Source organism: Metopolophium dirhodum, chromosome 6 (genome assembly GCF_019925205.1).
Source record: "Metopolophium dirhodum isolate CAU chromosome 6, ASM1992520v1, whole genome shotgun sequence".
Lineage (NCBI taxonomy): Eukaryota > Metazoa > Arthropoda > Insecta > Hemiptera > Aphididae > Metopolophium > Metopolophium dirhodum.
This window is the reverse complement of record NC_083565.1, coordinates 26,404,175-26,421,158: the sequence shown is the minus strand read 5'-3', so window position 1 is coordinate 26,421,158 and position 16,984 is coordinate 26,404,175. Positions and strand designations below refer to the sequence as shown.

General features: G+C 31.4%; 1 protein-coding gene across 1 annotated transcript in view; it reads left to right on the top strand.

Moving 5' to 3' along the window:
• The window catches only part of LOC132946764 (hillarin), a 44,979-nt gene that overhangs the window by 12,408 nt on the left and 15,587 nt on the right, over window positions 1–16,984 (top strand). Inside the window, exons 3-4 of the mRNA XM_061016823.1 lie at window positions 2,487–2,603; window positions 2,737–2,933. Of these exons, the coding sequence (XP_060872806.1) occupies window positions 2,487–2,603; window positions 2,737–2,933 (314 nt within the window). The remainder of the gene's footprint in view (window positions 1–2,486; window positions 2,604–2,736; window positions 2,934–16,984) is intronic.

Sequence of the window (16,984 nt, the reverse complement as noted above, 5' to 3'; positions counted from 1 at the left end):
CTCCTGGAGTAACTCCTTCTTAAAAAATTTTGTTTAGAAAATTGCTCCTGTGAATTATAAATTATAATATTATGTATAAGCTAAGCAAGAACGCACAAAAGTGCACCGGTTAGTGAGGTCATTGTAGGGGGGGGGGGGGGTTCAAACCCTTGAGTACGCCTCTGAAACTCCAAATCACACGCTCGAGCATTCTTAATTTGTTGTATGCAATACTGCTGCTGCTGCACTGCTGCAGTACAGCATTATAATATATTATTATTATTATTATCACTGTTATTGGACGTTGAGCAACGCGGCCGTTTCCTGTTTTAGTCAATTAAAAATTCGAATAAAAACTAGGTATACAATGACTCAACACGGTAAATGTATATTAAAGTGCGATGTTGCCGAACTTACCCCGAAACGTATTGTGTATCCATGACGTCATGCTTCAATCATCACCTCCCTATGGATATACAATAATAATATTACATACATATATATAATATTATTAACTCACATTGTGGGTACCTACATGTATATATATATTATGTGTATTACTTTCTTCGTCCAACCGCGCCGTGAACCGGTTTTGTTTCGACGCACGTCTACGAATTTTATATCCCTCCTCCCCCCCCCCCCCGCGCGCTGCATGGGAGTAATGTTGTTTTCTTTTTCATTTTGGACTTTTCAGGCATTTAGGCCCCGCGGGCTAAAACGGTCGGTGAAATTTTTTTCTCCTCACACGCGTTAATATCTAATAAAACTGCTTTTTTCCGTCTATTTTGTAGTTGGCATTTTTTCTTTCAATCCGATAAAAAAAGGTTGATAATATTATTTAGCAATTGTCAATAATGCAATGATCATGTTTAATGCAGGGTTTCGTTTATTTTTTGAAAACTTTTTAATATTGTCGCGACGATCGACATTTCGGAACATTGATCTCTCGATAAAAGAATTAAACAAATATTCAATGTACGATTTAGAAAATCGAATATATATGAATTGGACTTGACGTTGATTGCATATAATATGTAATATTAACTATCCCACACCTAATTACTAAGTACACATTGCACACCTACATATACGACTTGGACGAGTGGCGTCAGTGGCCCGGTGTGCGAATATTAGACGTACCTTCGTCTGCAGTAGTATTATATATGTATGATATATACATAGTACATACCCATCATATTATATGGTATATATAATACATATATATATATACACTATATAGTACAGTGATGGTAATAATATTATGTGGCACGCCGGGAGAATACTGATGTGTTGTATAGAGTTGGGTGATTTACAGGCGTGAAAAATCGGCACGAAATTTACGTGTTTGTACAATGTCAATACCAAGGCACCGCGATATTAAGGTCAGCCGGTCACACACCTATTTATATACATATACACGCATTTTATTATTATTATTATTATTATTGTTATTGTAAACCAATGTATATGGCTAGTAGTAGGTACACACGGCGCGCACACGAGTCAATATGTATCATGTCGTACGCGTATATTATAATCGTGAGGTAGCCAGGTAGGAATACGGTATACACGGTATATACCTACGCCGTACGTTGACAGACGCGTAGGTATACGCGTTCACAATAATATATTGGTACGGCCGGGCACGCGGTATGCGTACATATTATATGGTACATTGGTACCTACGTACAGTTTAATTTGGTAAGTGGTTACCGTATATGGTATAAGTAGGTGCGATTACTGCTGGGTGCCGCGGTATTTTTGCGACCAGCGGTACCTTAATAATATATTAAGTATTGCGAGTACCTACCTAGGTACCTATATGTTATATAAATTGAACGGTCGTAAAGTACGAGTCATCTCACTATTACAACGATTTCGAAGACCTACCCGGCTGTTTCCCGCGGGATCGTCTTTTTCCTCTCCCCTTAATTTATTTTCGATAAGCATTTTCGGCTATGCAATCGCATCTTAAATAATCGTTCTTGCCACCGATCTGTGTGGAATTCACCAATGTCGTGTTACACGAGAAACGGATGTGCGTATTAATTATTGCTTCAAATAATCCTCCGACACCAATACTATATAAGGCAACAACCGTAGGTATCTAACGGAGCTTGTCTGTAAGGCTGAGATTATAATATTGACTGTGTATTAATTTAAAACGAAAAATAGACTGTCGAGTATTTTTTAATATTTATTTTGCAGTGATTGCAGACTAAAAGTTTGGGGGAATTTTATTTAATATATATATTAAATATTTTACAACAACTATTAAAATGTATTTAAGTTTACTTTCTTCATTAATTAAAAAATATATAATGTATAGGTATAAAAGTAGTTTTGTCCGCACTTCACCAATATTTTATTTAGGCCCAAACATAGAATATTGATTCTAAACTTAGTGTCTATTCATAATGTCAAAACTTCAAGTTAGTTATTTTTACGACTTAAGTTTACTATTATATTTTGTTAATAATTGTTTTTTTTATTTTATGTATTTATAGGATAAAGATGAACAGACTAGGTTAGAAATGAAACATCGTAAAGAAGAAGACGATTTGTACAGGAAGTTTGCGAAGCAACGGGAAGCCGAAGACATTCGTATAAAGGAAGAGATAAACGTGAGAATAATAATTATCATAAACATTTTTTAATTGTTTTAACTCAAATTTAGAAATTGTCAAAGTGAACAAAAATATTCATATTTAAATTCATGTTTTTTTTTTTACATTTTGGTATTATGATGACGTGTAGAACGAATGGGAAAAAGAATTGGAAAGGCTGACCATACGTTTTGAGAAAGAACTTCAAACGAAAAGAAAACGGCCGGATGAACAAAAAGTTCTCACGATAAAGTTGCAACAAGAACGAGACAATCTTGAAAAGAATATGACACTAAGGAGGGACAAAAAGAAAGAGTCGCTGACTAAAAAACTCTTGGAACATGAGAGGTAAGAGTCATGTGTGGATGAAATATATACTCGATAGTAGATAATACAATTTATTAAAATTTTTACGGGATATCTTATAAAAAATATCATTTTTGGATTTTTTTGCACAATACTACAAATTGCAATAGATGGTTAATATATTATAACTCAAATTATGTGTAGACGTGATTAGGTATATGCCTGCATGCATGATATTATACATAGTTAACACCAAAGTATAATGTACTACAAAAAACAAAACTTGCCTATTGAAATTAGTGGCCAGTGGGCAACGATGCTGCAAACTTAAACTAATAAATCTGTTTGTCAGTTTATGTATAATCAGCTTATATGCATACCATAGCATAGTCGACATCATAGCCTCTTGTAAGATTTAATAAGAAAAATATTTTTATTCTTTTCATAGCACGTCCAAAAATTAACCATATTTTAACAAGTGTATGATTGAGGATTCCAACTGTACATTTGTACTTAATTCATTACGGTCGTATATTGTCGTTGAAAACAATATCATAGCTAAATAATAAAATGATATTGACAATATTATATTATTTTTAAACGAAATTAATTCATGTTGTTAATGTAACAATTTATTATTATAATAATAATAATGAAAAAGCCAAAAAAATCATGCTTGTATGAACGAAAAAAAATATTTATGTTACGTTCGAAATCTACCACAGGGATAGGATGGACGTTATATTATAAAAAAGTAAAATTCCCGACTATATGTATAACACGATATTCATTATAACATTTAGATAGATGTTGTTATCAGTATTAGCAGGTAAATATAATAATATTGTACAGTATTATAGTTATTGTTTAGCAAGTCCACAAATTCTTGATATATTGATTTTTTAAATTAATTGTCAATAAAGTTATAACTGATAGGAGTGATAAGATATTAATTTGTTTTGTCTTCTGGATATTGATACTTAGTTTGGTAGCTCGTTGGTATAATTACAAGTTTCTCTCAGTATCATCTAGGTATAGAAAGAAGACAACTTCAAACGAAAAAATCCGTTTCTTGTACTGCTAATTAATTAAATTATACATAATAATATAATGCGCTCCTAGTAAAAAGTCATAAATGTACAGTTAAATAATATGTAAATAATAATAGTTAAAGAAGGGGGAAAACGAAGATTAACATTATAGTGTAAAGTACACATTTTCTTGAAAAACCACAATTTTGACGGATTCATTCTCAATAAGGATAAAAGGGGCGAACGAATCACTCTTTATTTATTTCGACAGGGGATTTCAAAAGAAAAATAACAGAATAAAATCACGACTCTCTGTAGGTATACGGAGCTGGAAGCAGCTGTGAACGGGTCACCCTGACGGACGGGTTGCAGCGATGGGAGGGGGATGGGTGGATTAACGGAATGTGTGGTAGGTATGTATTATAGTATACACGCGTATATTATGTTATGATTATAATGTGCATTATTTCCAAACCAGATTATACTGCTATACATATTATAATTTATAATAGAGTGCGCACACAACATGTATAATAATATTCGTCGGCTAGTGCACTCGGTATACCTACTACACATACGCACTCACACATCCGACGAGAACCGTCGGCAAACGCATTAAACATATATTACATATTTTATATTTATATTATGTGTGTGTGTGTGTGTGTGTGTACAAAATGATGCCCCCTATGGACGTAATGAAACTGAATCCTGGACGGGTTTGTTCACTTCGATGGAATGCAGCTCCTCGGCGAGGAGCCTCGTCATCGCGCGTTTCGTGAGTATTATGCACCGCGGGCTTAAAAGCGCCGCAGCGGCGTCCGCGTCTGGCAATATCGATCGCGCGATTTTCGTTTTTCTCTTCTCCGCATATGGCTCTCGATTGCCGCCGATTCGTGCCGTAGATAACAGTCGGTCTTGTATATATTATACCGCGGTATCGCAACAACTATATACCTAGTATATATATATATATATAGTGATGATTGCGGTATTCGTAGGCGTACCATATTATATAGTGGGTACCTACCAGCTAGCTTTTACGTATACAAAACAATAATAATAACATTTTATGTATGTAAATATATATACATGTACGCCCCCTATCCCCCTTCACCACAGTCGGTAAAGCTTGGACGTGTGTATGGACAGAACGATTTGTAGTTGCGGCTGTAGGTACTTGTATTATACGTATCCTATACCTGTATAGGTGTATTTCGCGTCGTATCTGTAGGTAACTGAATAATAAATATTATGAAATCACGTACGCGGGAGAAATTCTCAAGACATGCGGATATCCCCCGAGGTCCACGATTGAGCTAGGTAGGTAACGAAAACACGAGGTGTCAGCTGGTATAGCGAGTAGTGACTGCAGTGAGTCATGCGTTATTGCTGTCAAGAGTTTCTAAATCCTATCGATTATCGTTTATCGTTAATGTCGAGTTAGCGTTTCCGACTTAGCGGTTGTTAATATATTGTTAAGCTTAATGATAGAAAATCTGGTATTCAGTGATTGAAAAACATTGCAAAAACAAATAAAATATCCACAGTCATATAAAATATTCACCAAATGTACCAATTATTATTCTGTATCATTATAATATGTTCTTAATCTACATCGTTTTTGTTTTCTCGTGTTTCTACTGAATTGGTATTGTATAACATATAAGTCAGATACGATTTATTTACAAAACATTATTAGGTACTGGCTTATATTCTGTTAAAATATGTATAATCTTATTGGCTCAAGCTAACGTAAAAATTAACATGTACATATTATTTTGAATTCTCTAATACAAGAAATATTTTAACTATATAATTGTAAATTTAAGGTGGGATATACACTTAACATATCATGTCTTGTGTGTTCGACTTGATCGTGTATATGTGAACTACTTTCAATTTTAAATCGTGAGCACGAAATCCACTTTCGTCGATCAAAATTATAAAAACTGGTTGATTATTTGTATTTTGTGAAAAATATATAATTATTACATATCTCATATTATCGATATAAATAGACAATTTTTTCTCTCGTTTAATGTATAAGTTGTATCAAGCTACGCAACTTATCTGAATTATTCCCCTCGATTACTTGGAACAATAATATTAGGTTTCCACCAATATAATATAATAATTAAAATCTATACGGCCAACGCGTACGTATACTCTACTACTCTATAAATACCATTAATACCCTTTACAGCTTTACCTATACTTTAATTTTCAATATAGGTAGGTACTCGGAATATTACATGGGATTTCACTTTTTTTTAAAAATTACGCACGAACTATGCGATATATCATATTTAAGAATCGGAACGAATGTTAGGATCGTGCGATACCGCCGTCAGCCTGTCGTGGTTCTATATATTATTTTAATGTAATATAATATTCGAAAATTTCTAGAAAATTCCAATTGTTCAGAGAAATCACAACAATCACCATATATATTTATTATATACCTACAAGTACCCCGTTTTTTTCCATATTATGATTATTAATATTCTACGCCATACTTGTATGTTTATAGGAAAAAAGAATATTATACCGATAATAAAATAATAATAATTAATAACCGCGTCAATATTGGTTTTCGTGCACGAAATTATGACGCAGACTAAACCAGCGGAGAAGGTAAAAAAAAAAAACGAGATCGACGATAACCATGAAACTCTATATAGGTACCATAAATACGTGCACACACACATACACACACGCATATACTATGTACTTACTTAGTATATGCTATACTATATAGTTAATACTTAATATATATATATATATATGTATATATGGGTGCGCATTTATATAAAATTGTATAGGTACCTAAAATTATAATTCACGAGCGAGTCGAGCGAGGGGAAAGTCATTGTCATCGCTCGAGTCGGGAAAAGGGTTGACGTTTTTCCAGCGGTGTAATTATAGATCGATGTACATCTATATAAAATAAAATTAAATAGTGTTCGTTGGTAATCACCTTGGAACTGCTGGACCTATTTGGCTTATTATTTTTGTTTTTGAAATGTTCGTAATAGTCCGAATAAGGTTTTTACGGAAAGAAAAATTGGAATAGTTGCCCGAAAAATTGGAAAATCCGGCAAAATCTGTAAGCGCTTTTTTTCTATGGGATATTTGTATGAACTCTATTTATTTATGGGATTGCCGTTGGCTACATACTATATTACCATAATAATTTTTAGAAATATGGTGGATATTATATAAGTAGTATTTTTTAAAAAAAATAAAGCTTTGGCACGGGAAATTATGCTAGGCGGGACAGCTAGTAATATAGTAATTAATAATAATAATTTAGAATAGTTTCCACGCGAAATGATACCAGTGAGGGCTAAACACTCCTTCAAAATGCTTCAATGTCGACAATATAAAATGATCGACTTCTCTCTGCCTTTTAGTCCACGGTTTAATTGCTTCGTCCTTATAAGAAAAAATATATCTTTCCTCTCTTCGTCATTATTATAGACTTCAACACTATGATACCCCACTGCACGTTCTGTCGTTCCACAACGAAGAGTACACGAAGTCGTGAAGTGAGTTTGTTCACTCTTTTTACAGGTTACTTACCCTGTCTCAGATTACCGACTCCATCCCTTTCTCATATATATATATATATATATATTATATTATATTATATTCTCAATAGCCACAAATAACCAACCCCTACGACCTCACCACCATACACTTAAATACACTTTGGCTCTCCTAGTCATACAATTGGTTTGACATTTTATGTGAATTGATCCAGTTTCTTATCTAATCAATAGTAATCGTTTTTCATATTTTCCATATTTTTGGTGGGTACTTTAAATTAAAATAAATAGTTGCAAAATATAATAAAATTATATTTCAATAAAAAAAAAATTAAGTAGGTTATATATATATATATAGGTGGGCCGATATAATGGCGTGGTATTTTGTAGGGAGGAAGGGGGTTGGGAGATTATTATGAAGTTGGAACAAATATAAAAAAAATTTTCTCACACATAGGTCATTATCTTAATTTTTTTTTTTTATTAAATAAAATTAATTTATTATAAATTATACAGAGCTCAAAAGAACAAGTTTACAATAGTATAATAAGATGAATCTATCTACCACCTGTAAGCAAGTTTGCGATGATGGTAGAGATGAGTTACAAAATCTAGTAATTAATATAATAATCGAACAATATTATAAATAAAAATAAAAAAATGTGGATAAGTGGATGTCGCTCTGCTGTACGGTAGGTTACAAGTGGGTCACTGTAATGGATGGTGTTAAATTTGAATTCAATGATATAATATAATATCATTGTATAAGAAAAACGATTCTGAGCGAAAACGGTCAGTCACCCTATGATATTACCAAGTATATTTGATGATATTATTGTGAATAAAGTAATTTATATACAACCTATTAACGTGGAGCCTTGTTTTAAATTTTCAATCCTTAGCCATAAAAGTTAAACATTTTATAAATTTTTAACCACAAAATAATTAATAAATTATAAATTTGATAAATGTTGTCAAAATTTGAACTTTAAATGCTTATAAAAAAAAATTGTGCAAATGTATTTTTAATATTTTTCAACTGCTATTAAAACGATATATCAGGAGTCTAATATTAAATTTTCACGCTTTTTTACCCAACAAATAAAAATTAATTGATATTTATAGAAAAAAAAACTAAAAAAATTGAAAACTGACAATGTCCGTAAACAGCTCAAATAGAGTCAAAATATTTTCAAAATTGTATGGTGTATAGAAAATGCTAATATAAACATTCAGTGAAATTTTCAAGTATCTACAGTCATTCGTTTTTTAATTACAATAAAATAAAAAAATCGTTACATGAGAAATCGAGTAAATATCAAATGTTGTAAAAATATAAATTTCAGACGCTCATAAAAATTTAATTTAAGTTTCTTCTAGACATTTTTTTTTTGATAAAGGTAGACAAACTTATGAGTAATCTTATATTACATTTTCAAATCTTAGATTTAAAAAGAAAAATTTTTATGAATTCTCATCAAAATAATTTGCTATTTTTCGTGATTTTTCCGTATTTTGTCAAAATTTGAACTTTAAATGCTTATAATTAAAAACTGTGACTAAGGATTTTTAATTTTTTTCATCTGCCTTTGAAACAATAAACTAGGAGCCTTCTATTAAATTTTCAAGCTTTTTTACTCAATAGATAAAATTTTATTGATATTTATAGAAAAAAAAACTAAAAAAATTGAAAACTGACAATGGCTGTAAACAGCTCAAAAAGAGTCAAAATATTTGGAAAATTTTATGGTGTATAGAAAATGCTAATATAAACAACCAGTGAAAATGTCATGCATCTACGGTCATTTGTTTTAGAGTTACACCAATAACCAAAATCGATTTTGTTAAAAATCGATTTTGCGTAAAAATTCCCGTTTTTCCTTAATTTTTCTTTTGTTTTTCACATCGCTTTTGAAAACTACTGGGAAATTAAAATTTTGACCTCCCCAATGCACCAACGATATTCACTTTCCCATCGAACAAGATACTGAAGTCGAAAATCGAAGCATTATTTCGACTACTTATCGTGTACACAGACACAAAAATAAAAAAAAAAATAAAAAAAAAAATAAAAAAAAAACACACATCATTGTAAAATCAATACATTCATCGTTTCACTCAGAATCTAAAACATTGTTAATGTTTCAGTACATACCAAAATGAATCAACATACATAAATACTAGTCTAATAGAGATTAATTGCATCGATTGACATGCTGTATAACCTATACTATATAATGTTTAGTCAAATAAAATCACGAGAACTTGTAAATTTTACCTCAAATCGTATGAGATATTTTAAATCTATGGAAATTCATCTATTATTAACATGGTATGGCGTTGGGGGAGTGTCACACCGTTACGATAGTCGTTAATGCGACACCCCAACCCCACCCCATCCTAAAAATCTTAACTTGCTGTGCCACTGGTAAGTACTTAGCTACATATATATTATATATTATAAATACACAATATACATACACCATACGGTTTCCGCATGTGTTCCGATCCAGTGACGGAACACATTTGATCGACCCGAACGGTAAACACCGGCACGTAGCGGTAAACGCACCGCACAGTGTATTTTTTGCGCACCGGACCTTGACTATCTCCTCTCTATCTATTGGAATATTTTAGATTCTGAGTGAAACGATGAATGTATTGATTTTACAATGATGTGTGTTTTTTTTTTTATTTTTTTTTTTTTTTATTTTTTTATTTTTGTGTCTGTGTACACGATAAGTAGTCGAAATAATGCTTCGATTTTCGACTTCAGTATCTTGTTCGATGGGAAAGTGAATATCGTTGGTGCATTGGGGAGGTCAAAATTTTAATTTCCCAGTAGTTTTCAAAAGCGATGTGAAAAACAAAAGAAAAATTAAGGAAAAACGGGAATTTTTACGCAAAATCGATTTTTAACAAAATCGATTTTGGTTATTGGTGTAACTCTAAAACAAATGACCGTAGATGCATGAAATTTTCACTGGTTGTTTATATTTGCATTTTCTATACACCATAAAATTTACAAAATATTTTGACTCTTTTTGAGCTGTTTACGGCCATTGTCAGTTTTCAATTTTCTTAGTTTTTTTTTCTATAAATATCAATAAAATTTTATCTGTTGAGTAAAAAAGCTTGAAAATTTAATAGAAGGCTCCTAGGTTATTGTTTCAAAGGCAGATGAAAAAAATTAAAAATCCTTAGTCACAGTTTTTAATTATAAGCATTTAAAGTTCAAATTTTGACAAAATACGGAAAAATCACGAAAAATAGCAAATTATTTTGATGAGAATTCATAAAAATTTTTCTTTTCAAATCTAAGATTTGAAAATGTAATATAAGATTACTCATAAGTTTGTCTACCTTTATCAAAAAAAAAATGTCTAGAAGAAACTTAAATTAAATTTTTATGAGCGTCTGAAATTTATATTTTTACAACATTTGATATTTACTCGATTTCTCATGTAACAATTTTCTTATTTTATTGTAATTAAAAAACGAATGACTGTAGATACTTGAAAATTTCACTGAATGTTTATATTAGCATTTTCTATACACCATAAAATGTTGAAAATATTTTGACTCTTTTTGAGCTGTTTACGGACATTGTCAGTTTTCAATTTTTTTAGTTTTTTTTCTATAAATATCAATAAATTTTTATTTGTTGGGTAAAAAAGCGTGAAAATTTAATATAAGGCTCCTGATATATCGTTCTAATAGCAGTTGAAAAATATTAAAAATACATAGGCACCATTTTTTTTTATAAGCATTTAAAGTTCAAATTTTGACAACATTTATCAAATTTATAATTTATTAATTATTTTGTAGTTAAAAATTTATAAATTTTTAACTTTTATGGCTAAGGATTGAAAATTTAAAACAAGGCTCCACGTAAATAGGTTATATTTAAATTACTTTATTCACAATAATATCATCAAATATACTTGGTAAAATCATAGGCTGACTGACCGTTTTCGCTCAGAATCGTTTTTCTTATACAATGATATTATATCATTGAATTCAAATTTAACACCATCCATTACAGCGACCCACTTGTAACCTACCGTACAGCAGAGCGACATCCACTTATCCACCTTTTTTTCCTTTGGTTTTTTTTTTTAATATTATTATTTTTTTCTAAACACCGACTTTAGATATTATGGTTTATGTAGTATTCCCGTGAAAACAAAAAAAATAATATAATAATATAAATAGACAAACTCGATATAGCTGCGGTGCCTGATAATAATATATTATGTATGATTAAGGCCGGCCTTTCGTATTACCGTTGGTATTATAACGATATTGATACTATTTTGGATTTAGCTATTTTTCAATAAACATTAATTATACTTCACGTTAAGTACTTGCAAACAAACTTTTAAGCCCGATGCGATCGTAATTCATGAGATTTTCAATGACGATATATTGCATTACATTTAGTTTATACCAGCTGTTGCTTATAAGGATATACCATTTATTAGCTATAATACTATTTCTTTTTTTAAATTTAAAATTATCGCAAAATATGAATACATAAAAAAAACTGTTTATAAAACATGAGTTAGATATAGTGATTGTCTGAGAACTCAATCATTATTGTAATGCGTAGACTCGATAAGGATTTTGAAAACGTCATTAAATTATTGTATCAATATATATTTATAATTAATTGAATGGAACATACTTACATTTAGGACATGATGGGTGCAGGCTCAGATGTCAGAAAGTTGTGAACAAAAATGTTCGTCACACACAATTATAGTCACTGTCTCGCAGACATGATTTCTATATGATAAATTAGATATTATCTCGTTTATTCTCGGCCAGTGCATGTATAAAACGGAATTTAAAACATCTACTAAACATCTCTATCTATTGGACATCCGTGATAATATTACATAATACATTAGTACAATATTATTATTTATTGTATGCTAATTCTTGTCATGAACATTTCTAAAATTCAGAAAAATATTTTAATCAGTTATATCAGTGCATTATTTATACTGGCAACTATATTGTTGTTCTCATCTTTGTGTTTCGACGTTAGACCTCCGTATTAATTCACCGCGTTACACTGCGTTACAGTTTAAATTCATAAACTCACATCTTGTGTCGTGACAAACGAATTTATCCACGTCTGAGGGTAAAAGAAAGAATGATAATTTTTTTTTTTATGTGAAGCAAATAGGAACGTCAATTAGTTTCGGATCAGTTAGAATGGCAATACGCGCCAGTCAGAGGAAAAGTTCTGAATTAAAAATAAAAAACTTCTAGTCTTGGCCTAAATAACATAATTGCATTCAATTAAAACATTAGTATATAATAGAACGCGTGAAGCTGTTGCTAATAGAAAATTCATTGAAAATTCCCACAAAATAAAAACTATAAAACAGTAGGCATCATGTATACTATATAATAAATAAAAACATAAACTGTAACATATTATATATATGTAATTGGATGTATGATACTACTTATTTAATTCCATGCTCGATTAAAATTATATAAATTTTAAACCATAATCGGGGTTAAAACATGGATTTTTAATGTTTTAATAAGTTTTTTTTTAAATGAACACTCCACCTATAGCCACTATTATTATACTGTTGAATGATAATTTCGTCCAATAATTTTTATATTATAGAACAGAATTAAAGTCTTCGTAAATGTAATCACGTATACGAATCCAATCAATCAATAGCTAGTAGTAGATATACACGAGTGTTACTTAAATCTCTTTAAATTATTAAGACACTCAATGTTGAATATAGGTACTTTATTCTTTAAATGCATATATATTTTACTATCGTGTTGACCAATTTAGCGTGGTCGGATGATAATTGAGATATAATTTACACTGACATTTGACGATTTGAACAGAACTTAATCAATTACTACATGTTATTATATATACTAACTACAGTTTACGCCGAGTCAATGGTAATATGTATATAATACGCATAATATTATATAGTATATGGCTATCGATGATCATCCTTCATGGACCATAATATAAAACTATAATACCATGATATAGTATTATACAATACGAAATCCGCACGATGCATTGGAGTATTGGACTACGAGATCGACTCGTATACTTATATAATAAAATAATATTAAATAAACACAGTTTTATCGTTGACACGATCCATGCCGATTGAGTGGAATGACTGCTGCAATATTACCTATTATGTCGACAAAGTATCGACGGCGTTGTGTATTATCGTTTTCCGCTTGCGATTTAAAAAATGTATTGTAAATTCGAAATCATTAGACATGTTACCCACTGCTGGTATACGTAATACACTAAAAAACGTATATTATTATGTATAGACTGTATACCTCCCGATGTCCGAAAACCTGCAAACCAGTTGTCTCCGAAATATATGCTACAGGTCAGGTCGTTGTCGCCAACACTATTATCATTGTATTTATTATGTATATAGTATACACCTAATACTATATTATTATATTATTGACTATACCTACCTATTGGGTTATATTATTTGGTATATTATTACAAGACGGAAACGGGTCGCGTTAGTTTTGTAATCGACTTCTACGATCATATAGGTACAATATGCATAATATATAGATATGTATACATCCAAATATAATAAAACCATCTATGTATTATGTAAAGTATATATACACAACTAATGTGCAGTATAAGTACTAATATATGTATTTTTCAATACCCATCAACTGCACCTTGGACGATTTCGTTTCGACGTTAGTCGAGTACCTACAATCTACATGTTATGCAAAAAGCTTCTTTTTTGTTGTTTTTAATGACCACACGGCGACTATCGTGTATAATAACTGCAACACCCTACGCAACGTTAATAATAATATGTTAAATTACATTATTATTTTCTGCTGTTGCAGTGGTTTTGTATACATTCTACGGTATTATATAAAGACTATAGTTTGTAGAGTGTGATCTTAACTTATACTTAGATTGATTTAAAATTCTGATTCGAGCAAGTATAGTATATAATTGACCTCTTAATTTTCAAATACCTTCTTAGATTTTTTTTAACTGTTCTGGTGAAGAAAATCAAAATATACAACTGGCTGTACCGTATACGGTGGCGTAAATTGAGATTGAGTTTTGATAGTAGGTACCTACTCCACAACATTTCAACTGAATCTCCATCACTTTCTACCAGTTATTTAACATTTGGTCCTATATAATATATTTATATATCATCAACATTTAATGGAAAGATTATACATATAAAATATTATATATTGTATATTGATTATTGACTACTGTTATATATTTGTATTATTAATTTACAGGATATAATGTATACATTTAATAACTTAACAATATTATCACACTACGTTAATTCCTACAATATTTTGTCCACTGATATTTTACTTATGAACCTATTACCTTATACCTATTTCCTTGTTATCTAATAATTTATCACCAAATATATCAGTCTTATTTTTGTTTTAACTTACAAGTTCATACCTATCTGCTGCAAAAGGCAAAGTCTAATGATTTGCAGACGACAACAATAAAGTACAATCTCGTCATTATTCCCACAAGTTATTACTTATTACTTACTATATTATTACACAATCAACATTGTCTTCAAAAAAACAAATCGATTTAAAAAAAATCAAATATTTCACGATTTCCTCACTTATTTCTGCAGACTTCAGATACCATTATATTACTGCAATATACCCATGGGTGTGCTCTTACTGCCCGTGAACGGTTTGAATAGATTTTTAAGGGCCGAACCGGTCTATAACCGTTCAAGTTGGGTCTTCTTGTAATGCTCAAATTATGAAAAACATGTACAAGTTGGCTGTCGAAAGTGAGTATTGAATTACCGAGCAGATATTTTCAGTATCAGCCTATCCTTAACACAGACCACAGTACATTGTAATATTGTATACAAATACAAGATGTCGCGACAAAGGTTACATTTTTTCTTTGAGTTGAAATTGAAAAATGTCAACTAAATGGTCACGTATAAGGCCGCGTCCGAGTGAAAATATGAGCCGGCAAAAATGTCGGCTGCGCCTGACTCGAAACTCTGCGCGCGCCTATCATCGCATATACCTCCTACATAGGTAATAATTGTACAATGTGCACATACCGCGTGTGTACCTACAAACTGTATAATATAATATTGCACACGGATTGTATGTGGACAGAGATAATGTACCATTATTGGATGATAATAATATTATACATCTGCACGTGTGTGCATTCTGCAGCAGTGGTATAATATTATATTATATGTATTGGCACCGACCGACTTGTGTGCGTGCGTGTCACGCCTCTTGGCAAATAGGCTAAAGTCGCGCGCACATTCCGCCGCGCTTACAAACGCGTACCTTATAGTATAAATATACGCCGCCGCGTACGTGCGTGTGCGCACTTTCTACGGGTCGGATGATCGTTTATTTTTCCATTATAATATTATGTATTATATTATAATATATTATCGTCTTTGTCATTGTTTTCGCGCACCGCGAGTAGTACCTACCTATATAATATACCTACCCATATTATATTCGTTCGGCCCGACGTCGCGAATCCCCCGCGGTCACTTTCGCGCCCGTTGGAAAATCGTTTTTTAATCCTCCAAAACCGAAATGGCAAAAAAATTAAAAAATCGAAACTGCACAGCACATAATAATACCCACCACACTCGTTTTGGTCGTTTTATAGTCGAACACGCATCGCGGTCGATGCACAGAGTGTGTAAAAACACGCGTGGGAAACGGCTGTGTATCGGTTCGCATCGATACAACAGGTTTTTCGCGCTGTATATATATATATATATGTACAATATACATAGAGTATGTATATACCGCAATATGATATTACGTATGGAATCGTATATAATATAGTATATAATAAATAACATTAATAACTAAACGGTACCGAGAACCAACCTATGCAAATGTATATAGAGGACCTGCTGCAGTGCAACGTAAATAGGTACACGCTGTGCATATTATTGTCATATGAATGTATTTTTGGAGGTTGGCACATAAGAGGGTGGGTCCCTTAACAGCGCTCGTCTTGTTATTTCAATCACGTTTCATTGAATTTTGAAAAAATATTCGCTCTAATCGACATAATATATTGCACCAGATTTGCACTTTTAAGTTTGAATGCGCGGTTCATAGTGAGTCCGTATCACTTAGCACACTTTTTTAAACCCGTTGATTCAATAATTGAAATTTATACGTCTGCAAAGATTTCTCAAAACTCAAAAAATCCTGTGTTGACTATAAGTTGGCTCCCCTGCAGTTGTTTCAGGGCTTTCGGTCTTTTTTGTAGTAGTTAGTAACTTTTCATCCCGAAATTCAACCCCTAAATGTTGGCTCAAACGTGAATTTTGTTTCTGCTCACGAAAATTTAATATTTTTCGTTTATATATTTTAGAGTTATTGGAGTCGGTTATTGGAATCGGTTAAACAAAATAAAATAGCCATTATCATTTGATCAGATTTTTTGTTTATTTCA